Genomic DNA, 27,268 nt, shown 5'->3' with positions numbered 1-27,268 from the left:
AAGGAAACTAACAATCCTACACATCAAAATAAAAAAGAAGAAAAACATAAAGACTCAGCAAATACAAAATCAACGAGAAAGATGAAAAGAAAATGCAAAATGAAAAGAAAAATGACTCAGCACAGAAAATTAAGTGGCACAAAGAAACTGTCAACCACACACACACACACACACACACAAAATACATCAAAATGACAGCACCAAACTCATACCTAACAATAATTTTGCTGAATGTAAATGGACTAAATGCACCAATAAAGAAACAGAGAGTGGCAGAATGGATTAAAAAAAAAAAAAAAAAGATCCATCTCTATGCTGTCTACAAAAGACACACCTTAGACTCAAAGACACAAACAAACTAAAACTCAAAAGATGGAAAAATATATCAAGCAAACAATAATCAAAAAAGAGCAGGAGTGGCAATATTAATCTCTGGCAAAAAAGGCTTCAAAGCAAAATTCACCACAAAGGATAAGGAAAAACACTATATAATGATTAAAGGGTCAATACACCAGGAGAATATAAACATAATAAATATTTACACACCCAACGACAGGGCTCCAAGATACATAAAACAAACTTTAACAGCATTGAAAAGAGAAATAAACAGCTTCACAATAATAGTAGGAGACTTCAACACACCACTTTTGCTGAAAGGACAGAACATCCAGAAAGAAGCTCAAAACAGACTTGAAAGATCAAAATGCCACAATCAACCAACTCAATCTCATAGACATATACAGAACACTCTACCCAACAGCAGCAAAGTGTAATTTCTTTTCCAACACACAGGGAACATTCTCCAGAGTAGATCACATATTAGGCTACAAAGCAAGCTTTAACAGAATCCAAAACACTGAATATTACAAGCCATCTTTTCTGACCATAAGGCCATAAAACTAGAAATCAATACCAGAAAAAGCAAGGGGAAAAAAATCACATACTGAACAATACCTTGCTCAAAAACTACCAGGTTATAGAAGAAATCAAGGACAGAATAAAGAAATCCACAGAATCAAATCAGAATGAAAACACATTCTACCACAATCTTTGGGACACAGCAAAAGCAGTGCTCAGAGGTCAATTAGTAGCAATAAATGCACACATCCAAAAAGAAGAAAGGGCCAAAATCAAAACATTAACCCTACAACTCAAGCAAATAGAAAGAGAGCAGCAGAAGAAGCCCTTGAGCACCAGAAGAAAGGAAATAATAAAAACTAGAGCAGAAATAAATGAAATAGAGAATAAAAAAAAAAAAACAATTGAAAGCGTTAACAAGACCAACAGTTGGTTCTTTGAAAAGATCAACAAAATCAATAAACCATCAGACAAACTAACAAAAGAAAAACAGAAGAGGAAGCAAATAACCTAAATAAGAAATGGGAGGAGCAATATCACAACAGGTCCAACTGAAATTAAAAGAATCATAACAGAATACTACGAAAAACTGTACTCAAAAAATTTGAAAACCTAGAAGAAATAGATGAATTTCTAGAAACACACTACCTACCTAAACTAACACAAACCAGGGTAGAAAAACTAAATAAACCTACAACAAGAGATTGAAGAGGTTAAAAAAAAAAAAAAAAAAAAAAAACCAACAAAAAAAAGCTCTGGCCCTGATGGTTTCACTGGAAAACTCTACCAAACTTTCAGAGAAGAGTTAACACAAATACTACTAAAAGTATTTCAGAGCACAGAAAAGGATGGAACACTTCCAAACTCATTCTATGAAACCAGCATAGCCCTGATAACAAAACCAGGTAAAGACACCACAAAAAAAGAAAATTATAGACTTATATCCCTCATGAATGTAGATGCAAAAATCCTCAACAAAATTCTAGCCAATAGAATTCAACAACATATCAAAAAAATAATTCACAATGACCAAGTGGGATTCATATCAGGTGTGCAGGGATGGTTCAACATTAGACAAACAATCAATGTAACCCATCTCAAAAGATAAGAACCACATGATCTTATCATGATCTTATCAATTGATGCAGAAAAGGCATTTGACAAAGTCCAACACCCATTCATGAAAAAAACTCAGCAAAATAGGAATAGAAGGAAAATTCCTCAACACAATAAAGGGCACTTATACAAAGACAAGGAAACCCTGGTGGTGTAGTGGTTAAGTGCTACAGCTGCTAACCAAAAGGTCAGCAGTTCGAATCCCCCAGGCGCTCCTTGGAAACTCAGTGGGGCAGTTCTACTCTGCCCTATAGGATCACTATGAGTCGGAATCGACTTGACGGCAGTGGGTTTGGTTTTGGTTTTATATAAACCCAATAGCCAACATCATCCTAAATGGAGAGAGTCTGAAAGCACTCCCTTGAAAACGAGAACCAGACAAGGATACCCATTATCAGCACTCTTATTCAACGTTGTGCTGGAGGTCCTAGCCAGAGCTATAAGGCAAGAAAAAGAAATAAAGAGCATCCAAATTGGTAAGGAAGAAGTAAACGTACCCCTGTTTGCAGATGACGTGATCTCATACACAGAAAAGCCCAAAGAATCCACAAGAAAACTACTGGAACTAATAGAAGATTTCAGCAAAGTATCAGGATACAAGATAAATATACAAAAGTCAGTTGGATTCCCCTACACCAACAGAGAACTTTGAAGAGGAAACCGCCAAATCAATACCATTTACAATAGCCTCCAAGAATATAAAATACTTAGGAATAGTCTAACCAAAGATGTAAAAGACCTATACAAATAAAACTATAAGACACTACTGCAAGAAACCAAAACAGACCTACATAAGTGGAAAAACATACCTTATTCATGGATAGGAAGACTCAGCATTGTGAAAATGTCTATTCTACCCAAAGTGATCTATAGATACAATGCAATCCTGATCACATTTTTTAATGAGATGGAGAAACAAATGGAAGAGGCTCCAAATAAGTAAAGCATTACTGAAGAAGAACAAAGTGGGAGGCCTCACACTACCTGATTTTAGAACCTATTATACAGTCACGGTAGTCAAAACAGCCCAGTATTGGTACAACAGGTACACAGACCAATGGAACAGAATTGAGAATCCCGATGTAAATTCATCCACCTATGAGCAGCTGATATTTGACAAAGGCCCGAAGTCCATTAAATGGGGGAAAAGACAGTCTCTTTAACAAATGGTGCTGGCATAACTGGATATCCATCTGCAAAACAACGAAACAAGAACCATACCTCACACCATGCACAAAAACTAACTCAAAATGTATCAAAGACCTAAACATAAAATCTAAAACGATAAAGATCATGAAGAAAAAACAGGGACAATGCTAGGTACCCTAATACATGGCATAAACAGAATACAAACCATAACTAACAAGGCACAAACACCAGAAGAGAAACTAGATACCCGGAGCTCCTAAAAAACAAACATTTATGCCCATCCAAAGACTTCACCAAAGGAGTAAAAAGATAACCTGACTGGGAAAAAATTTCTGGCTATGGTATATCCCATCAGGGTCTAATCTCTAAAATCTATAAGATACTGCAAAACCTCAACAACAAAAAGACAAATAACCCAATTAAAAAACAGGCAAAGGATATGAACAGGCACTACAACAAAGAAGACATTCACAAGGCTAACAGATACATGAGGAAGTGCTCACAATCATTAGCCATTAGAGAAAGCAACTCAAAACTGCCATGAGATACCATCTCACCCCAACAAGGCTAGCACTAATCCACAAAATAATAAATGTTGGAGAGGTTGTGGAGAGACTGGAATGCTTATACACTCTGGTGAGAATGTAAAATGGTACAACCACTTTGGAAATCAATTTGGTGCTTCCTTAAAAAGCTAGAAATAGAGGTACCACACGATCCAGCAATCCCACTCCGTGGAATATATCCTAGAGAAATAAGGGCCATCACATGAATAGACATATGCACACCTATGTTCACTGCAGCACTGTTCTCAACAATGAAAAGATGGAAACAACCTAGTTGCCCAGCAACAGACAAATGGATAAGCAAATTATGGTATATTCACATAATGGAATACTACACAATAATAAAGAACAATCATGAATCCATGAAACACCTCACAACATGGATAAACCTGGAAGGCATCATGCTGATCGAAATTAGTCAGTCGCAAAAGGACAAATATCGTATGAGACCACTATTATAAGAACTCAAGAAAAGGCTGAAACACAGAAGAACACATTCTTTGATGGTTATGAGGGTGGGGAGGGCGGCAGAGGGGAATTCACTAACTAAGGAGCAGACAAGAATCATCTTAGGTGAAGAGAAGGATAACACACAGTACAGGGGAAGTCAGCACAACTGGACTGAACCAAAAGCTAAGACATTCCTGGACACAACCAAACGCTCTGAGGGGCAGAGTAGCAGGGGCGGGGATCTGGGGACCATGGTTTCAGGGGACAGCTAGGTCAATTGGCATAACAAAGTTTATTAAGAAAATGTTCTGCATCCCACTTTGCTGAGCATCATATGGGGTCTTAAAAACTTGTGAGAGGCCATTTAAGATCCAACAATTGGTCCATACCCACCTGGAGCAAAGGAGCATGAACTCTAAAGACACAAGACAAATATTAGTCCAAGAGACAAAAGGGCCAAGTAAACCGGAGAGTGCATCAAACCGAAACCAGAAGAACTTGATGGTACCCAGCTACCACCAATGACTATCCTGACAAGGAACACAACAGAGAGTCCCTAACGGGGCAAGCGAAAAGCGTGGTGTAGAACTCAAATTCATGTAAAAAGGCCAGATTTAATGGTCTGACTGAGACTGGAGGAACCCCCGAAGACATGGCCCCTGTACTCTGTTAAGCCAGAACTAAAACCATTCCTGAAGCCAACTCTTCAGACGAAGATTAGACTGGACATAAAACATAAAATAATACTTGTAATGAGTGTGCTTCTTAGTTCAAGTAGATAAAACCCGATACACGAGACTAAATGGGCAGCTTCTGTCTGGAGGCAGGATGAGAAGGTAGAAATGGACAGGAGCTGGTTCGATGGACATGGGAAACCTGGGGTGGAAAGGGGGAGTGTGCTGTCACATTATAGCGGTTGCAACTAGTGTCACATAACAATACAAGTATAAATTTTTATGAGAAATTAACTGGAGCTGTAAACGTTCACCTAAAGCACACAAAAAAATCGCAACATAGGAAAATATTTATTGATAGAAGTTGTTTACAAGATTAAACACACACACAGAGAGACACACGCAGGATGCTCCCTTAAACAATTAACTATATGAGACCAAACAGTCGACATTTACCCAAAAGAAAAGATGAGAAGGCAAGGAGGCGAAGGGAAGCTAGATCAATGGAAACAGAAGAAATGGAATGGAAATAATGAGAATGCTGACACATTGTGAAAACCGTAACCAATGGCATGGAACAAGTTGTATAAAAATTGTTAAATGAAACCCTAATTTGCAGTATAAATTTTCGCCTAAAACACAATTAAAAAAAAAAATCAACTGGATTCCTCTATACTAACAAAGACTACTCCGAAGAAGAAATCAAGAAAACAACACCATGTTTAATAGCCCCCTGTCATGGATTGAATTTTGTCTCCCCAAAAATGTGTGTATCAGTTTGGCTGGGCCATGGTTCCCGGTATTGTGTGATTTTCCTACATGTTGTAAATCCTGCCTCAATGATGTTAATGAGGGAGATGGGCGGCAGGTGTGTTAGTGAGGCAGGACTCAACCTACAGGATTGGATTGTATCTTGAGGCACTCTCTTGAGATATAAAAGATGGAAGCAAGCAAAGAGACAGGGGACCTTATACCACCAAGGAGGCAGCACCAGGAGCAGAGCGTGTCCTTTGGACCTGGCGTCCCTGCACCTGAGAAGCTCCTCGGCCATGGGAAGATTGAGGACAAGGACCTTCCTCCAGAGCTGACAGAGAAAGAAAGCCTTCCCTGGAACTGATGCCCTGAATTTGGACTTCTAGCCTACTAGACTGTGAGAAAGTAAATGTCTCTTTGTTAAAGCCATCCACTTGTGTTATTTCAGTTATAGCAGCACTAAAAAAAAAAAAAAAAAAATTTTTTTTTAGTGCTGCTATAACAGAAATAACACTAAAAAAAAATTTTTTTTTTTTAGTGCTGCTATAACAGAAATAACACAAGTGGATGGCTTTAACAAAGAGACATTTATTTTCTCACAGTCTTTTAGTAGGCTAGAAGTCCAATAGATAACTAAAATACCCCCAAATCGATAAAATACCTAGGAAGTAACCTAACCAGGAGCATAAAAGACCTATACAGTGAAAATTATAAAACACTACAAGAGCCTAAAAGAGGCCTACAAAAATGGAAAGACATCCTGTGCTCATGAATTAGAAGACTTAATATAGAGAAAATGTCACTTCTACCTACAGTGATCTATAGGCACAACGCAATCCTGTTGTCACAAAGTCCCAACAGCATTCTTTACCGAAATGGAAAAATAATGACCAACTTCATATGGATAGGAAAGAAACCCCGAATAGTCAAAGCAATTTTGAAGAAAAAGAACAAAGCCGGAGGCCTCACACCGCAGTATCAGAACACACCATACATCCAGTGTAATCAAAACAGCCTGTGTAATCAAAACGATAAATACATAGACTGGTGGAACAGAAATGAGAACTCAGGATTAAACTCAGCCACCTATGGACAACAGATGTTCAACAAGGGGTCAAAGCCCATTCGGTGGGGACAGAAACAGTCTCTTTAATAAATGGTGCTAGCAAAACCGGATATCCAACTGCAGAAAAATGAAACAGGCCCCACACCCCACCATACTCAAAAAGTAACTCAAAATGGATCAAAGACCTAAATGTTAAATCTAAAACCATAAAATTCCTGGGAAAAAAATATGGGACCTAACCTTTTGTAAAAATAGATAACAAATGCAGAATAGAAGAAGCCAAAACAGATAGATGGGATCTCATAAAAAATTTAAAATTTATGCTCATAAAAAGACTTCATAAAAAGAGTAAATAGACAACCTACAGACTGGGAAAAAAATCTTCAGAAATGGCTTATCCAATAAGGGTCTAATCTAAAATCTACAGAAAACTTGCACCAAACTCAACAACCAAAAGACAAATAATTCAATCACAAAATGGGCGAAGGACATGAACAGAAACCTCACCAAAGAGTACGTCCAAGCAGACAATAAACTTATGAAAAGATGTTCAGGATCACTAACCATTAAAAAAAAAAAAAATTATTATTATTATTTTTTTAGAGAGGTGCAAATCAAAAGTACAGTGACATACCACCTTAAAAAAAAATTACTCCTGCTAAAATGGCACTGATTAAAAACTAACAAAAAAAGATAACAATAAATGTTTGCAAATATGTGGGGAGATTGTAACTCTTATCCATTGCTGGTGGAACTGTGAAATAGCACAACCACTAGGGAAAATGGTATGAAGCTTTCTCAAAAAACTAGAAATAGAACTACCCTATAGGGTCGCTACAAGTCATAATCGACTCGACGGCACTAGGTTGGGTTTGGTTTTGGTTATCATCCTGCAATCCTATTCCTAGGTATATATCCTAAAAATGACATTAACAAACATATATACACCTATGCTCATTGCTGTTTTATTCACAATAGCAAATAAATGGAAATAACCAAAGTCCCCAACAACAGTTGTCTTAGTCATGTAGTGCGGCCATAACAGAAATACCACAAGTGGATGGCTTTAACAAATAGAACTTTATTCTCTTACAGTCCAGTAGGTTACAAGCCCAAATTCAGGGCATCAGGTCCAGGGGAAGGCTTCCTCTCTCTGTTGGCTCTGGAGGAAGGCTTCCCCTGGTTGAGGAGCTTCTCAGGCACAGGGACTCTGTGGCTAAAGGACGTGCTTTGCTCCTGGTGTTGCTTTCTTGGTGGTATGAGGTCTCCAACTCTCTGCTTGCTTCTCTTTCCTTTTATCTCTTGGATAAAAGGTGGGGCAAGCCACACCACAGGGAAACTCCCTTTACACTGGATCAGGGAGGTGACCTCAGTAAGGGTGTTACAATCCCACCCTAATCCTCTTAACATAAAATTACAATCACAAAATGGAGAACAACCACACAATACTGGTAATCATGGGTATTTTGGGGGGGACACAATTCAACCCATGACAATGGTTGAATGGATAAGCGAACTGTGCTACATACACAATGGAATACTACTCAAACATAGAGAACAATGACGAGTCCATGAAACATATTATAACATGGATGGAGGTGGTGGGCATAATGCTAAGTGAAATAAGATAAGCATATAAGGACAAATATTGTATGAACTCTCTTTTATAAGAAGACAAGAGCTGATATATAAAGAGAGACCAATGTTCATTGATGGTTACCAGGGAGAGGAGAGGGAAGGGAAAAGTACACTGTAGATTATAGAGACTTATTATTTTGGTGATGGGAAAAGTGACACTGAATGTTGATGTAGTGAGCACTGCACAACCAAAGTAAAAACAAGTGCTTGAGCACATATGGATAGGTACAGACATGATGGTACACTGGTAGGTACAGGTGTACACATAGGTGAGAACAGACAGAAGTATCTATAAAAAAAAAACAAAACCAAAGCTGTTGCCGATCACCAAAGCTGTTGCCAACGAGTCGATTCACTCCTCTTGACCCTACAGGACAGAGCAGAACTGCCTCATAGTGTTTCCAAGCAGTGACTGGTGGATTCAAACTGCTGACCTTTTGGTTAGCAGCTGAGCTGTTAACCACTGTACCATCAGGGCTCCAGAAGTATCTACAGGAACATGTAAATAGAAATAAGTGGGTGAAGGCACATATATTCATTGAAAACACGAGTATAGATCCTCCACAGACATAACCAAACACCTTTTAAGATTGGTTTTCTGCATTTGAAAGCTCAGGACCATAGTCTCATGGGACAACACAGTCAATTGGCATAACATAGTTTGAAAAAATTATGATCTCCTCCTAGTTAAGTGAGTAGCATCTGGGGTCTTAAAAGCTTGTGGGCGGCCATCTAAGACATAACTACAGGTCTTTACTCACCAGGAGTAAAACAGTAAGAAGGTAACAAAAAGGTCAGAGAAGAAACAAGTCTACACAAGCCACAACCTCATCTACCCTGAGACCAGAAGAACTAAATGGTGCTCAGCTATCACCACCCACTGTTCTGACTGAGGTCACAACAGATGGTCCCAGATAGGACAGGAGAAAAATGTAGAGCAGAACTCAAATTCTTATTAAAAAAAAAAAGAAAAAGCCATACAAATTGAACAGTAGAGAACAGAGGACTCCCTGAGACTACCGCCCTGAGGCAGTCTTTAAACCTAGAACTGAGCCTATCCCCTGAGATCACCTTTTAGTGAAATGGTAGAACAGCACACAAAATAATCTTACCCATAAGATCAGTGCACTAAATAAACACCATCCATATGAGACCAAAAGGTCAACAATTACTCAAAAGCAAAGACAAGAAGACAAGGGGGCAGGGAAACCAGAGCGCTGGTAAGGGAACAAACTGAACGCAATTAAGGAGAATGTTGGCACATTGTGATAAACGTAACTAACGTCACTGAACATTTTGTACAGAAATTGTCAAGTGGGAACTTAACTTGCTGTGCAAACTTTCACAAAAAATTGAAAAAAATATTATGTACATACATATATATATATATATGAAATCTGTAGCCCACAGTGCCCTTGCATCAGTGGCACTTGGGAAAACAATGACAGAGGGACATGAAACATAAGGAGGAACGGGGCCAGAAGGAAGGGAGGCAGATCCAAAGCTAAAGCATCAGTTGGGAGCAGGTGACAGCATGAAACAGGCTACAGTGTAACACCGCCAAAAGAGCCAAAACAACTAAGGCCCACCCCAAAGAATACACGAGAATGTTCGGCATGAAGGACGGGGACTGAAGCCACTGTCAGAACCACCCCAAGGGTCTGGAGGACTTGAGGACATCTCAGTGATACTTTTTATCCCAAATACTTACTCTTTTTTGCAGCCCTTGGGCTTAAACTTCAAGGTGTTGAAAGCCCCTTCCACAGCCTTGGGCAAATAAATGGGGTGCCTCTCGAGTCTCCTCTGGGTTCCCATGGTCCTCTGCTCACTGCTCTTGCAAAGCTGGCCATCTAGCGCGTGGACGGCACGGGCAGCGATGGCCTCAGAGAGTCTCCGTGGCGCCCGAAGGATCCAGTTGGAGTGCAAGCTGTGCTCTCGGGAGCTGGTGGCCACTGGGAGAAAGAAGGAGGAGCCCCGGGAAAGGAGGGTTTGCCATCAAGAGGAGCAGAAGACAAAGGAGAGGGTGGGTCAGACTGAGAGCTCACAGCAGTGCTCATGTCCAGCAATGTTAGTCAAAGCATGTTTTTAGAAAGGTCCAGAAACCCAAGGACAGGATAGGAATGCGATGAAATATTGTGTGTCCATTAAAATGAGAATATAGATTTACTGAGTTGGAAAGATACCCAAGATTTATTGTAAATTGTTAAGTGAAAAGAGAAGATGAGAAAATAGCAGAGACCCCCCCCCTTTTTTTTTTTCTTTTATGAGTCCCTAGGAGGGGCAAACTGTTAAGGGCTTTACCACTAGCCAAAAGGCTGGTAGCTCAAACCCACCTCGAGGTGCCTGGGAAGACAGGTCTGGTGATCTGCTCCTGAAAGGTCACAGCCTTGAAAACCCTACGGAATGGTTCTACTCTGCACATATGGAGTTGTCATGAGTCTGAATCAACTTAACAGCAACTAGCAAGAAAAATAATAAATACATATGGGAGCATTAGTGGTTCAGTGGTAGAAATCACGCCTTCCATGAGGAAGACAGGTTGGATTCCCTACCAATGTATCTTATGTGCAGCCACCACTCATCTGTCCATGGAAGCTCGTGTTGCTATGATGCCAAACAAGTTTCAGTGGAGCTTCCAGACTAGGGCAGACTAGGAAAAAATGTCTGGCAATCTATTTTTGAAAATCAGCCAATGAAAATCCAGTGGATCACAATGGCCTGATCTGAAACTGATCATGAGGATAGCACAGGACCAGGAAGCATTTCATTCTGTTGTACGCGGGGTTGCCATGAGTCAGAGGCCAACTCCATGGCAGCTAGCGATGACAAGTACATAGGTAGGTGTGAATACTGAAATAAATTTTTGAAAGGATATACACCAAAATGTTAACAATGATGAGTGTAGAATTATACAGGTAATATTTTTTATTAATATGATTTACAATGAGCATATATTACTGTCATTGTAGAAAACTGTAAGTCATCGTCATTAAGAAACTATAACTGCAGAGATGACATTTGAATCTGCAGCCCTTTCTCGAACATTCTGGATTTCCCAGGCCTGACTCCCAGGAAGAGAGAGGGCTATGCTTTGTCAGGAACTGAAGGGGCTGCCTGGGAGGGGAGGGCAAAGAAATTACCCTCCACGGTAAAACCAGGATTAGGAACAACTGTTTGTGAAATTTTACAGAATCCTGTGAGAAACCAAACTTCATAGACAAATATCTATAAGGGCAAAACAACAACAATAAACCACAAGAATGTAATCTTTGGAGCATTAGATAAAACACTTGCAAATGATTTAATATTTGTACCAAATGCTGCTGCTACCTTTGTATCCTGGGGCCAACAACCTCCTTGAATAAAATCGTTGCTTAATTACACCTTGAGGCTAGGACAATGTTTAAAGGAACTGACAGTTGAGTGCTAGAATTTCAAAATGGGCTCAACTCATCAACACAGCTGAATTCTTTGCTCTCTACCGGGAGAGACCCTGGGATATACCTTGGTAAAGAGAAAGGGGGAGCTCTCAGCCCTCACCTTCTTTCTCTCTTCAGAGCTCAGGACTGGGGCCTGGGAGGTCATCTCGGGGCCTCTCCTGGCCTACATCCCCACTCCTGTATGGTGACCATGCAGGCCACAGAGGGTGTGACGGGAGGGGGGTTGCAGAAGGGTGGCAGAGTGGGTGAAAGGTCAGAGTCGCTCCAGCAGACAGTGTTACCTCAAGGCCAAGCTAACTTAAGAAGGTTCAGCAACTGGATTTTTTCCCCACGCTTCTGCCACCTAAGCCCCTGTCTAACCGCTGATCTTTCCCCTATCTCTATAACCAGTTCACCGGTTACCGTCCACTTGATTCCGACTCATGGTGACTCTGTGGGTATCAGAGTAGACCTGTGCTCCCTAAGGTTTTCAATGGCTGATTTTTTGGAAGTAAATAACCAGGCCTATCTTCCAAGGCACCTTTGAGTGGACCTGAACCTCCAACATTTCGGTTATTGCACCACCCAGGGACTCTCCTGTCTCTATAGTTGTGTCTTCCAGAGTGTCTTGTGGTTGGAATCATACAGGATGTAGCCTTTTCAGACTCGCTTCTTTCATTGGGCAATTTGCATTTAAGTTTCCTCTGTCTCTTCCTAGCTTGAGAGCTCATTCTTTTTTATTGCTGAATGATACTTCATTGATTGGATGTTATCACAGTTAGTTTATCCATTCGCCCAATGAAGAACACCTTAGTTGCTTCTAGTTTTCTTTTAATACAGTTTGTCTATTCCCTTTATTTAATAATTTCCCTATTGCTTCCTCTCATGGAATCTGACGAACATTCCGACCTGTCTCAGCTGCGGTAAATGGATCACAGGGGAGGAGTCTGGGCCCAGATTTGGCCCCAGAGTGCTGGAGGGATCGGCTGGAGTGCCAGCTGAGACAACTAAAGCAAGAGGCTTCAAAGAGAAGAACAGGCTCTGGCTCACAGGTGTGGGGTTTCCCTTTACTCAGGGAGGTGGGATTCCTGAGAGCCTACTCAACCCACGGCCAGGGGCCCTAACCCACTCGCTTAGGGGCCTCCGGGGGCGTGTGGCCTTCCATGGCACTTACCATCAAAGTCCACGTCCTCACTGGGCGGGTCAGCCTCCGCCGTACGCGGCCGCTTCTCTGTGTCCAGCTCCGCGATGATGGAGTCAAAGAAGGCGATGGCCTCCGCCACGTCTGCGCTGAACTGCGAGTACTTCTTTGGGGTTGCTTTCTGCTGGCGGAGAATGAGAGAGTATTCCTGAGCTAGACTCTGCGTACCTTCACACACGTCAGCCATAGAAGGCAAAAAGGATGGAAGTGTTGTAAAACCAAATTTATATAGCATTTTCAGCTTTGTGCAGTTTAAAAAGTAAATTTGAGTAAGCGTCCTGTGGAAGGAAGGTAGACACCCCAGATCCATGATTGTGTAGTTTAATTGAGTTCTAATTATCTCAAGGAGGGACAGCGAAAGCACAACAAGGCATAGGTCTTTCTTGGTCGCTGATTTGTTAGTAGACATTAGGCAAAATAACGAGTCTTTGGCCTTGTTCTCTGCCAGTAAACACCCAGTTAGGAAACTGTCCAGCTTCTTAGGTAGAGAGTGAGGTGCTCACAGCATGAAAGAGAGGAGAAGGAGCATTGTCAGTATCTAAGGTGGCCAAAAATGGGCTCAAGGCGTGGAATAAAGAGAAGAGAAACTAGGTATGGTTGTTTGAAAAGCATACAGAATAATAAACTGTAGAGTTAAAAAATCTATTGATACACAAATGTTCAAGGAGCTCTATTTACAATAAACAGCCAAAACGTGGAAACAACCCAAGCGTGTCCACCACAGATGAACGGATAGGCACAATGTGGTATATCCATGTAATAGAACATTACTCAGCCATAGAGGGAAATGAAGCTCTGACACATGCCACACAGGGATGACCTTGAAGACATTATTCTGAGTGAAGTCAGTCAGTCACAAATATTGTATGATTGCAATTATGTGAAATATCTAGAACAGGCAAATGCCTAGAGACCAAAGTTTATTAGTGGTTAGCAGGGACTCCAGGGAGGGGGGAATGGGAGTTATTGTTTAAGGGGTGCTTGGGGCAATGAAAGGTTTTGGAAATGGACAGTGATGATGGTAGCACAACACAGTGAATGTCATTAATGTCACGAATGGTGCACCTACAATGGTTGAAATGACAAATTTTTGCTATATCTATATTTAATTTTGCTAAACATATATGTAACAAAATGTTTGCTACTTCAGCATCCTCTGTGTGTATAATTCAGTGACATTAATTGTGTCTATCATGTCGCGCACCATTATCCATTTCCAGTTTCTTTATCACCCTTCATGGAAGCCGAGTGGCACCTGAGCAACAAGTCTCCCTTTGGCCCTCTGACCACAATAAGATTATAAAAAGTAACAATAACCTAGCCAGGTTCCAGGCTCTGTCCCAGCTTTCTCCATAATCACGTTTAATCTTCACGACGACCTGGAAAGGCATGAGTGGCTGACATCATGGAAGTAAACACACCCTGTTGGACCTGGAAGGAGAACTGATGACGAAGGAGACAGACTCAATAGGTGAACTAATAAAGGACTCTCTGAGGAATTAAGGAAATAATAAGACAACTTGGGGGGGGGGATGGTACAATATGTAGTAATGTTAGCCATTTCGACCAGCTGTAGAGTTCTTTTATTGTATGTGGGTTTTTAGAAGTGGGGTGGTATTAAAAATGAATACGACTGAATTACAGACTGGCATGTTGGGAAATAAAAGGATGGCTTCTCTGTGTGTCAAGATTTTTGTGAAATATCTGTATTTTGTACTACTAGGAAGCAGTTTTAAATACGGGAGTGTTATTTTATTTTTTTCCTGTTGTATTTAAAAAGGGCTTTCTCAGAGAAAATGCTGAAGAACCACAACATACACTTCACCTTTTCCATAAAAAGTGGAAGATTATCCACATGTAGTTATTCTTCTCCCTTCAATGCCCCCTAAAATGAAAGAGAAAGAAGAGAACAAAGTAGAAACCCCAGAGACGGGGAGAACAAGAAAAAGGCCATGAGTGGAAGAGAGATTTCAAAAAGCTTTTGGCAGTTGGAGAGCAGCTGAAGGGTGGCAACTGAGGTAGCAGGAGTCCCTAGTGGTGCAGTTAACCAGCTCGGCTCCCAGTTCACCCAGAGACTCCTCAGAAGACAGACCTAGAGATCTACATCCGAAGTCAGCCACCCAAATCCTGTGGAGCACAGTTCTACTCTCACATACGTGGGGTCATGCCATGAGTTGGCCACAACCGGTTTTGGTTAATAACCTATTTCATCAGCATCAAGAAGGAAAGCGGACATGTACTGAGCACGAACCACCCACTAGCTCACTTAATCCTGACAACTCCGCCTCAGCTCCACAGACAGCAAATCAGAGACCCAGATGTAACCGGATAGGAATGGGTCTCACCAGGTGTGACCCCTCAAGTCAAATGAGAGACACCAGGCCTTTGAGAAAGAGAAAGTGGACTTTACTGCAAGTCAGCCAAGCAAGGAACTCAGAGACTAAATCTCAAATCAAGCTCCCCGAGGTTGGGGATTTTAGGGCAGTTATAAGGTTTGGGATAGAGAATTTATGTATAATTCGTGAAGTTTCTGGGAATAGGCAGGCAATTTCAGGAACTAATTAACATGTATGGGGGTGCAATATGACAGCTGCGGGGTATGACACATGAAGTTTATCTAAGGCCAGCTTTGTGGTGTATTGCTCATGTCCAAATAGGGGTGGGGGGGGCAGTAAGCAGTAAGACCACCTTGGGCTGCAACACAGAAATACCTTATCAGAGAGCCTGGCTGTGATGGGAAGAGGAGGCGGTGTAGTTTAACTCCGTTGGTTACGTGTCAGGAGGGGGAGCAAGTTAACCCTGTCCGTTACATTCCCTCCTCTGGTTTTCAGGGTCTTTAATCTTGAAGATAGATCTTTATGCAGGTGGTGGCCCAAACCTCTGGAACTTTTGAGCTTGCAGACTGGTATAAGCATGTGCATTGTAGGATCTGAGGTTTGTTGAGTTAAGAGGAACGTGGCCATTTGTCTGAAGCATCATGATGTTCACAGCTGTTAGGCAATTTTGAATGAGCCTCAACTTTTACTTAATGATTTTGGCAGCTGTTGTCTAGACTTATCAGTGATTGTAAAATATTGCTTTTCCAATTCTGCATTCTTTCTGCCTTTATTAGCTGTGCTTCTGATAAGAGAAACTTTCCTTCATTAACTATGTGGTTAACTTTAAAAATATGATCTGTATAGAAATGGCAGAATACTTAATCCTTCCCCTTTATTTACCTTTCTTCTAGATAATGAATTAACCCAAGATGGCAGCCACCATGAAGGCAGCTGCAGAAGATGTCAATGCTACTTCTTAAGACCAACAAAAGATGAACAAATTTGCACGGAATACGAGTAGAATCACAGAGTTAAGAAAGAAACAGACATAAAAAAGAACTCCAAAATTTAGAAGACGCTTGTAATGACATCATGCTGGCAGATGACAACTACTTAATGATGCCTCATCAAGTTGGTGATGTTTTCATTAGCCATGAAATGTTAGAAGAAACAAAGAAAAATTTGCAAGAAGAAACTGATGCTTTAGAATCCAGAGTCGAATCAGTTCAGCAGGTGCTAGCAGATTCGAAAGTACAATTACATGCAAAATTTGGAAGCAACATAAACCTTGAAGCTGATGAAAGATAAATGTTTTATAATACTTTTTTATTTGTTTAATGAACCTGAATATTGTTTAAAATGAAAAAAAAAAAAAAAAAAGATAATCAATTGATACCCTAGCAACTTTCCAAGGTGGCCAATGAGCTTGTTTGTTTGTTTTCTGGGTTTATTACAAATTCATGGACTTTTAACTCATTTTCCAGTAATGTTTTTCCATTAGTTGTAATTATTCTTTTTTATTCTCAAATTGTCCCGTATTTGAACAGCAGGAACCTTTTCAAGGTGGGTCCTGAGCCTTTCTGACACAGTCTTAGCAGTCTGTGATAGCTTCCCTAACTGTGGGCTTAACAAATTATCCCATATTCAACTTGTATGTTTCCTACCCCAGCTACTAGTCGGGACTCCCAGAGCCTTTCCAAGCCCTGATTAGCCCCAGGCTGATTCTAGCTCTGTCTGCTTTCCCATAGCTCCCATAGGCCTTTCTGGCCTACACTACAACATCCACTTGACGATCCCTCTAGCAGCAACCACTAGCACGGAGGGCTGTATTGGCTGAGGCTCAGGCTCATGTCACAGGAAAGTCTACTTCACAAAGAGATAGTTTTACAAAGGATGCCCTGGTTGGTGCAAACGGTTAGCAAGCTTGGCTACTAACCCAAAGGTTGGAGGTTCGAACCCACCCAGGGGTACCTCAGAATAAAGGCCTGGCAATCTGCTTCTGGTTTTTATTGAAAACCCTATGGAGCACGGTTCTGCTCTAACACCATGGGGTTACCATGAGTAAGAGTCAACTTGACAGCAGCTGGTTTGATTTTTTTTTTTTTTTAACACAATGGGGTTTCAGTAATAAACATCACTGGATAGGACCAAAATAGTCCTCCATCCCTAAACTCAGTACTGTAAGAAAAAGTGGATGGCCTTGCTTCCCTCCCAGTCATGAATGTCTTCTCGCTCAGAACCATGAAACTTCTTCTCTGGGAAACGTGGATGTAAAGCTGCCAGCCTCCTGCTGTAGCCTGCCAGGCCTGGGTGCTCCAGGTACCCCTTTGCTGCCAGCCCTGCGGCAGCCCTGGCAGAAGAGCTTTCTGGAAGAGCATCTGTCTTGCATTGCAGACTCCATTCTAGTTATCCTTTCACATGTGTAACCTTCAGTGGCCTCAGGGTTATCATTTTCCAAGTCTCTCCCACCCCCACCACACCAGGCCTGGGGCTCAGTTTACTTTTCCGATGTGGAACATTTGGCATTTTTTCCAAACAGAACAAACTCCATCGTATTTTAATTTTAATTTCTGAGTCCCGGGGAGCAGTTTCTGATATTCTTCTGCATTTCATATTGGCCTGCCATACTACCTGGCTCACCTGCCCCCTGGGTACCTGGGCTACCCTCTTCTCCAACCCATACATTTACTCCGGGGCTCTGTCAGCATTTGTCTACAAGAGATCTGAATTCTATAAAATGAATTTTCAGTTGCAAACAGCAATATTTTATCAGAGGTTGGGTTGGATGAACATTCTAAACCCACCCAGAGCCAAAAGGACCACCACTGAGCATCTAGCCTCCTTCTTGCCTTCTCTCCTTGGCAATTCCCCTTACCTCCTTGGAGGGTCAGCTCATGTGTCAGCTCCTCTCTGAAGCTTTCCCTGACTCTAGGCACATATTTTCTATGCTCACATTGTGCCTGTGTGTATAGGTCCACTGGAGAGTATTGTACTCTACCTTCTGTAGCCCCACACTCCACCAACCTGTCTGTCAGTTTGTCAGACTGCAGCGACTTGCATGTTGCTATGATGTGGAAGCTAGGCTACCAGTATTTCAAATACCAGCAGGATCACCCATGGTGGACAGGTTTCAGTGGAGCTTCCAGGCTAAGACAGACTAGGAAGAAAGGACTGGCAATCTACTTCCTAAAATTAGCCAATGAAAATCCTAGGGATCACAACAGAACATTGTTCGACTTGCTCGCTTTGGAAAGATCATCAGGAAGAATCAATTTATGTTTACTGAAGCAGAGAGCCAGCGAGGGCAAAGGAGTCCCTTGAGGAGATAGATTAGCACAATAGATGCAACAATGAGCTTGAACATGCCAACGATGATCACGAGGATGATGCAGCACTGGGCAACATTTCATTCTGTTGTACATAAGGTCACCATGAGTTCAAGGTGACTCACCAGCAGTTATCTATCTATCATCTATCTACCTACCTACCTACCTATCTCCACACTAGACCAGTGGTTCTCATTCTCTTCTTTGAGACAGATTTGGCAGTAACACCCAGAGATATGATATGCCTCATACTTTTTGGATAGCTGCAGATAGGCTGCTACTAGCACACAAGTGCAACGGCACTAGGTCTGCCCCACTCCCACCCACCAACATTTTTCTCTTTTTCTTTCTTTTTTTTCCTTCTACCTCCCACCTAGCCCCATACAATACCTTCCACCCCTTCCCACTGGCCTCCAGGTCTGCCCTGCCTCCATCCACTTAGCCCTGTACGCCAACCCCATTTCCCACCAGCCCCTGCCATGCTGCCATGGCTACAGCACCCCTGCTACTCAGGCCTACCGCCACACCGGGCTTGTACTGCCCCTCTGCTGCTATCACTCAACCATCTGCTGAATGGTAGGAAGTGAGCCTGTACCACTCCCCCTTGACACCCCCACCTATCTGGGGAGGGGCAGTGAATGGTGCCATATCACTGGACCAACATCAGGAGGCAGACAGCACCTTCCCAGTCCTCCCTTAGCCACCTATCCAAATCACTGTACAGCAAAGCAGGATTGTCTTGCCTGCTGCTGTCATTCCTACCTGGGCAAAGTGGTGAGAGCTATCATGCCCACAGATGAGCAAGCAGCAAAGCACACACCTGCCCCACCCACCCTGACATAACAAAACAAAACAAAGAAGTAGGATGAAACAAACAGACAATCAGTAATTAAGAAAATACTACCTCAACGTCTTGGACACAGCAGGCAACATCGAAACATATAAAAAAGCAGGACAAAATGGCTCCAGCGAGCAACCAAAATAAAGAATCAGATGACCTTCCAGTAGAAGAAAAGGCAGTGGAAATACCTGATATGGAATTCAAAAGACTAATATTTAGGGGTCTCCAAGGAAAACACAAACAAAACCAAAGATAAAAGAGACAAAAATCATGGAAAACACAGACAAAACCAATTAAAGCATAACCAAAACCAAGGAGAACAGGAAAAGCAATAGAATAATTCAGGAAAATAATACAAGAATGAAACATCAAGATAAGGAAACAATTAGAAATCATACCAAAACAGAAACTAGAAATCTAAAAGATAAACAACAAAACGTCAGAAATGGACAACCCAATAGAAGGTTTTAGGAGCAAATTTGAAACAATGGAAGACAGAGTCAGCAAGATTGAAGACAAATCCATGGATGCCAGTTTGTTTGAGGAAAAATCAGAGAAAAGAATGAAGAAAAGCTAAGGGTTACGTGGGACACAATCAAGAGCAAAAATTTGCACATGGTCAGAGTTGCAGAATAGAAAATAGAAAACACAGAGAAGACTGTTGAAGATTAGCTGGCAGATAACTTTCTATCATGAAAGTTGAAAAGCTGACTATCCAAGAAGCTCAACGAACCTCGTATAGGACAACCACAAAAGAAAGTCACCAAGACATATCATAACACTTGCCAAAAAGAAAAGGACAAAGAAAGAATCCTGAGAGCAGCTAGAGAAAAATGAAAAGTCACATACAAAGGGGAAACAGTAAGACTACGTTCTGACTACTCTGCAGAAATGCTCTCTACAAGAGACACATCTTAGACCCAAAGACATAAATATATTAAAAATCAAAGGATGGAAAAAGTATATCAAGCAAACAGTAACCAAAAGAGGGCAGGAGTGGCAATGCCAACCTCAGATAAAATAGACTTTAAGGCAAAGTAAACCATAAAAGACTAGGAAGGACATTATATAATGATTAAAGGGACAATCCATCATGATGACATAACCTTAATAAATAATTACACACCCAAAGACAGCGCTCCAAAATACATAAAACAAACTCTAACAGCACTGAAAACACAAATAGACAGATCCACAATAATAGTAGGAGACTTCAACATGCCACTCTTGGCAAAAGACAGAATATCTAAAAAGAAACTCAACAAAGATACTGCTAATCTAAAGGTCAAAATCAACCAACGTGACCTTGTAGATATATATAGAACACTCTACCCAACAGCAGCAAAGTATACATACTTTCCCAATGCACATGGAACATTTCCCAGAAGAGACCGTATTTTAGGCCACAAAGCAACCCTCAATAAAATCCAAAAAATTGAACTAATACTAAGCATGTCATAAAAGTAGAAATCAATGACAGAAGAGCAAGGAAAAATAAATAAATACATGAGTCGCTATGAGTAACTGAATAACACCTTGCTTAAAAACAACAAAAAAAAAAAATTTTTTTTTTTTTAAAACAACTGGGTAATAGAAAAAATCAAACAGGGAATCAGAAAATTCTTAAAAGCAAATGAGAATGAAAAAACATTATACCAAAACCTTTGAGACCCTGCAAAGGAAGTGCTCAGAGGTCGATTTATAGCAATAAATGCACACATCAAAAAAGAAATGGCCAAAATCAAAACATTAGCCCCATGACTTTACAAATAGAAAGAGAAGAGCAAACAAAGCCCACAGCCACTAGAAGAAAGAAAATAATAAAGATTAGAGCTGAAATAAATGAAATAGAGTACAGAAAAACAATAGAAAGAATCAACAAGAGCAAAAGTTGGTCGCTTGAAAAGATCAACAACATCAACAAACAACTGGCCAAACTGACAAAAGAAAAACAGGAGAGGAACCAAATAAGCCAAATAAGAAATGAGATAGGGGATATTACAACAAACCTAATGGAAATAAAAAGGATCATAACAGAATACTATGAAAAATTATACTCCAACAAATTTGAGAACCTAGAACAAATGAAAAAATTACTAAAAACACACTACCTACCTAAACTAACACAAACTGAGGCTGAAAATCTGAACAGACTCATAACAAAAGAACAGACTGGACAGGTAAAAAAAAAAAAAAAACCCAACAACAACAAATCCCTGGCCTGGACAGCTTCACTGGAGAATTCTACCAAACATTCAGAAAAGAGCTAGTATCTGTACTACTCAAACTATTTCAGAACATAGAAAAGGAATACTCCGGAATTCACTCTATGAAGCTAGCACAACCCTGATGCCCAAGCCAGGCAAAGAAACCACAAAAAAAGAAAATTACAGACCAATATCTCCCATAAATATAGATGTAAAAATTCTCAACAAAATTCTAGCCAATAGAATTCAGCATCATATTAAAAAAAAAAACAACTAGGATTCATATCAGGTATGCAAGAATGGTTCAATATTTGAAAATCAATCAATGTAATCCACCACATAACTAGAACAAAAGAAAAGAATCACATGATCAACTCAATCAATGCAGAAAAGGCATTTGATAAAGTCCAACACCTATTCCTGATAAAAACTCTCAATAAAATTGGAATAGAAGGGAAATTCCTCAACATAATAAAGGGCGCTCCTTGGAAACTCTATGCGGCAGTTCTACTCTGTCCTATAGGGTCGCTATGAGTTGGAATCGACTCGACGGCAGTGGGGTGGTTACAAAACTAATGGCCAACATCACTCTCAATGGAGAGAGACTGAAAACATCCCTCCTGAGAACAGGAACAAAACAAGGATGCCCTTTATCACCACTCCTATTTAACATTTTGCTGAAGTCCTGGTTAGAGTGGTGAGGCAGGAAAAAGAAAAAGAAATAAAGGGCATTCAAATTGGAAAGGAAGAAGTAAAACTATTCCTATTTGCAGATGATATGATCCTACACACAAAGAACCCCAAAGATTCCACAAGAAAATTACTGAAACAAATAGATTCAGCAGAGCAGCAGGATACAAGATAAACATACAAAAATCAGTTGAATTCCTATACACCAACAACGAGAACTTTGAAAAAGAAATCAGGGAAATAATATTTACAATAGCCCCTAATAAGATAAAGTACTTAGGAATAAATCAACCCAGGGACATGAAAGACCTATGCAAAGAAAACTGTGATATATTACCGCAAGAAACCAAAAGAGACCTACATGCTCATGGATAGAAAGCCTCAATGTTGTGAAAATGTCAATTCTACCCAAAACAATCTACAGATATAATGCAATCCCCATCCAAATACCAACAGCATTCTTTAATGAAATAGAAAAACTAATCACCAACTTTATATGGAAGGAAGCATTACTGAAGAAAAAGAACAAAGCAGGAGGCCTTACACTACCTTATCTCAGAACCTACTATACAGCTGCAGTAGTTACAACAGCCTGGCACTGGTACAATGACAGACACATAGAGCAATGGAACAGAATCGAGAGCCCAGATGTAAATCCAGCCACCTGTGGCCAGTTGATCTTTAACAAAGGCCCAAAGTCCATTAAATGGGGAAAATACAATATTTTTAACAAATGGTGCTGGCAAAACTGGGTGTCCAACTGTAAAAAAATGAAATAGGACCCATAAGTCATGCTATACACAAAAAGTAACTCAAAATGGATCAAAGACCTAGAACAGATTAAAAAACAAACCCATTGCCATCAAGTCAATTCCAACTCATAGTGATCCTATAGGACAGAGTAGAACTGCCCCATAGGGTTTCCAAGGAGTAGCTAGTGAATTTGAACTGCTGACCTCCTGGTTAGCAGTCAAGCTCTTAACTGCTGTGCCACCAGGTCCTAAAATGATAAAGATCATGGAAGAAAAAATTGGGACAACATTAGGAGCCCTAATACATGGCATAAATACAATACAAACCATAACTAACAATGCACAAACATCAGAAGATAAACTAGATAACTGGGAGCTCCTAAAAATTAAATACTTAAGCTCATCAAAAAACTTTACTAAAAGAGTAAAAAAGAGAACCTATAGACTGAGAAATAATTTTTGGCTACGACATGTCTGACAAGGGTCTAATTTCTAAAATTTATAGAATAGTTCAATACCTCAATAACAAAAAGACAAATAATTCCATTAAAAAAAGGCCAAAGGATATGAACAGACATTTCACCAAAGAAGACATTCAAATAGCTAACAGGCACATGAGGAATTGCTCGCCATCACTGGCCATTAGAGAAATGCAAATCAAAACTACAATGAGATATCATCTCATCCTGACATTACTGGCACTAGCCAAAAAAAAAAAAAAACAGCAAATAATAAACTTTGGAGAGGTTGTGGGGAGATCTGGAACTCTTACGCACTGCTGGAGGGAATTTAAAATGGTACAACTACTATGGAAAACAATATGACACCTCCTTAAAAAACTGGAAATAGAAATACCATAAGATCCAGCAATCCCACTCCTAGAAACATATCCTAGAGAAATAAGAGCCATCACACAAATTGACATATACATTCCCATGTTCATTGCAGCATTATTCACAGTAGCAAAGAGGGGAATAACATAAATGCTCATCAACAGATGAATGGATGAACAAATCATGATACATACACACAATGGAATACTATGCAGCAATAAAGAACAATGATGAATCTGCAAAACATCTCACAATTTGGATGAATCTGGAGGGCATTATGCTGAGTGAAATAAGTTAGTCACAAAGTGACAAATATTGTATGAGACCACTATTATAAAAACCCAAGAAAAGGTTTACATACAGAAAAAAAACAGTCTTTGATTGTTAGACGGTACAGGAGTGGTGGGGAGGGAAAATCACTAACTAGAGAATAGACAAGTGCTAATGTTGGTGAAAGGAAAGAACATGCAATATCTGGGAGGTCAGCACAACTTGACCAAGGCAGTCATAGAAGCTTCCTAGACACATCCAAACACCTTGAGAGACAGAGTTGCTGAGGCTGAGGGTTGGGGTCCATAGTCTTGGGAAACATCTAGGTAACTGGCATAATAGTTCATAAAGAAAATGTTCTACATCCTACTTTGGTGAGTAGCTTCTGGGGTCTTAAAAGCTTGTGAGCAGCCATCTAAGATACAGCTATTGTTCCCATTACTTTCAGAGCAAAGAAGAATGAAGAAAACTAAAGACACAAGTAAAATATTAGTTCAAAGGACTAATGGGCCACATGAACCACAGCCTCCACCAGCCTGAGCCCAGAAGCAGCAGATGGTGTCCAGCTACCACCACTGACTGCTCTGATAGGGGTAACAATAGGGGTCCCGGACAGAGTGGGAGGAAAATGTAGAACAAGATTCAAATTCACAAAAAAAGACCAGACTTAATGGTCTGACAGAGATTGGAGGAACCCCCGAGACTATGGCCCCTGGACAACCTGCTAATTCAGAACTGAAGACCCTCTCCTGAAGTCTACTTTTCAGCCAAAGATTTGACAGGTCTACGAAACAAATCATGCACACTGAGGAACTTGACTCTTAGTCCAGTCAAGTATACGGGACCAATGGGCAACATCTCTCCAGAAGCAAAGACAAGAAGATAAGAAGGGACAGGAAAACTAGATGAATAGACACAGAGAACCCAGGGTAGAAAGGGAAAGGGGGAGAGTGCTGACATATTGTGAGGATTCCAACCAATGTCACAAAATAATTTGTGTATAAGTTTTTGAATGAGAAACTAATTTGGGCTGTACGCTTTCACGAAAACACAATACAGAAAAAAAAAAAAAAAAAGAAACACTTGCTGTCAAGTCGAACTTGTGGTAACCCCATGTGTGTCGGGGTAGAACTGCCTTCCATAGGGTTTTCTATGGCTGATTTTTCAGAAGTAAATCCTTTCTTCCAAGGTGCCTGTGGGCAGACTTGAACTGCCGACCATTCAGTTAGCAGCCAAGCACTTAGCCATTTGTGCCACCCATACTTTTTGCTTTAACTTGACGAGTTTCAAGAACTCTGTATTTCTTACTTCTGTGAAGTACTGCCAATAGGCTCTTGACCTAATAATACCTAAAATGCTGAACGTCAATATTGATGATGAAATTTCCAGGACCAAATATGGAAACGGTCTGAATGTAAGAAGATCGTATTCCTTTGGACCATTTGGCTGGGTGAAATTAACCGCAAAGCTGCTCCAATTCACTCACAAGCAATGTCGTGTTATCAGAAGAAGGTTTTCAGGATAAACTTGACTAGAGTTTCCTCAGGTGCTTACACCCCAGGATTATGTCAGTAGTGCTGGTACTGCTCGTTTAGGAGAGCCCTTATCTTTAGGGTTTCCAGTCTCCGTGGTGTAAATACTCCCACTGCAGCTAATGCCAAACTACCATATGACATCACCTGATGTGGCGCTGGGAGGAGACGCACTATAGCACACCATTATATGGCATTCTCACCCTACAGGCACAAGAGACAAAAGTAATCTCAAGAGCAAAAATAACACCTGTTGCCTTTATCTTTAATGTTATTTATTTCATTGTAAGCTTATGTAATTGAATTTTTAAATACAGGCTGTTTAACACCTGGCTCACAAAATACTTGAAAATTTCCCACTGGTTCCCTGGGTGGGCCAGCTTCAGCCAGCTGCAGACACCACTGGACATAGCACTCTGTCAAGGACATTTATTTATTCTTCCATCTAGCACCCCTCCACCCCGCTTCTTGAGATGAGTCTTCTAACTCCATGATTTAAAAAAAAAGGCGGGGGGGCGATATCTTCTTCCAAACCTCACCTCCCTGGTCACAGTTTTTAGTCAGACAGTAGGTACCTGATAAAAAATGGGTCCATCAGAGTCTTGCCCTGGGGTTCTTCTAACTGTAATAAGGAAATATAGCTCCTTCCGCTTTGGTGGCCAAATTCAAATGCCGTGAATTGGAAGGTACTGACAGCCACACATGGAGAGACTGCCTGCAGTAGGAAGACATTGAGGGTGACATGTAGAGAAAGACAGAGACGAGAGATAGGGGAAGAGGAAGTCCTGGATGCTTACGACCCTGACTCCTATTGTCCCTACAACCAGCCTCAAATTTTCCTCCTCCTTGGTTTGCTTATATAAGCCAGCGTTGTTGTTAGCTGCCATCTGGTTGGTTTCGATGCACGGTGACTCCATGTATAAGAGAACAAAATGTTACCTGGTCCTGCACCATCTTCATACTTGTTGAGTTCATTGTTGCGGCAATTGTATCAATCTATCTCACTGAGAGTTTCCTTCACCTTTGCTGGCCCTCCACTTTACCAAACATGATGTCCTTTCTCCAGTGATAGGTCTTTCTTGATGACATGTCCAAAGTAAGTGAGTCAAAGTATCAGACAATATTATGTGATCCATCTATAGCATTTTTGTTTACTGATTTTTGGAAGTAGATAGCCAGGCCTTTCTTCCTAGTCTGCCTTAGTCTGGAAGTGTCACTAAAACCTGTCCACCATGGGTGACCCTGCTAATATTGAAATAACACTGGCATAGCTCCCAACATCATATCAGCATGCAAGCTATCACAGCACAACCATCTGACAAACAGGTTGTGGATACAAGCCAGCACATTCCAATTTTTGCCTACACTATTATCGGCATAGTGGTTAAGTGCTATAGCTGCTAACCAAGAGGTCGGCAGTTCAAATCCACCAGGAGCTCCTTGGAAACTATGTGGGGCAGTTCTACTCTGTCCTATAGGGTCGCTATGAGTCGAAATCGACTCGATGGCAGTGGGTGGATTTAAGCTGAATTCTGTCAAGTACAACCAAAAGAGCTCTGACTAGTACATCCTCCTTGCTTTCTGCCGTATTTGGGATGATATTCAGGAC

The 27,268-nt window shown here is 40.8% G+C and overlaps 1 protein-coding gene and 1 pseudogene across 1 annotated transcript in view; one reads left to right on the top strand and one right to left on the bottom strand.

Moving 5' to 3' along the window:
- C14H13orf42 (chromosome 14 C13orf42 homolog) overlaps positions 1–27,268 on the bottom strand; it is a 43,232-nt gene that overhangs the window by 4,257 nt on the left and 11,707 nt on the right. The window contains exons 2-3 of the mRNA XM_049853387.1: positions 12,864–13,011; positions 9,982–10,222 (exon numbers count right to left, since the gene is read on the bottom strand). Coding sequence (XP_049709344.1) covers positions 9,982–10,222; positions 12,864–13,011 — 389 coding nt within the window. The remainder of the gene's footprint in view (positions 1–9,981; positions 10,223–12,863; positions 13,012–27,268) is intronic.
- Positions 16,138–16,516, top strand: LOC126058195 (prefoldin subunit 4-like; annotated as a pseudogene).

Source organism: Elephas maximus, chromosome 14 (genome assembly GCF_024166365.1).
Source record: "Elephas maximus indicus isolate mEleMax1 chromosome 14, mEleMax1 primary haplotype, whole genome shotgun sequence".
Classification (NCBI taxonomy): domain Eukaryota; kingdom Metazoa; phylum Chordata; class Mammalia; order Proboscidea; family Elephantidae; genus Elephas; species Elephas maximus.
This window is presented reverse-complemented; position numbering and strand designations above follow the sequence as displayed.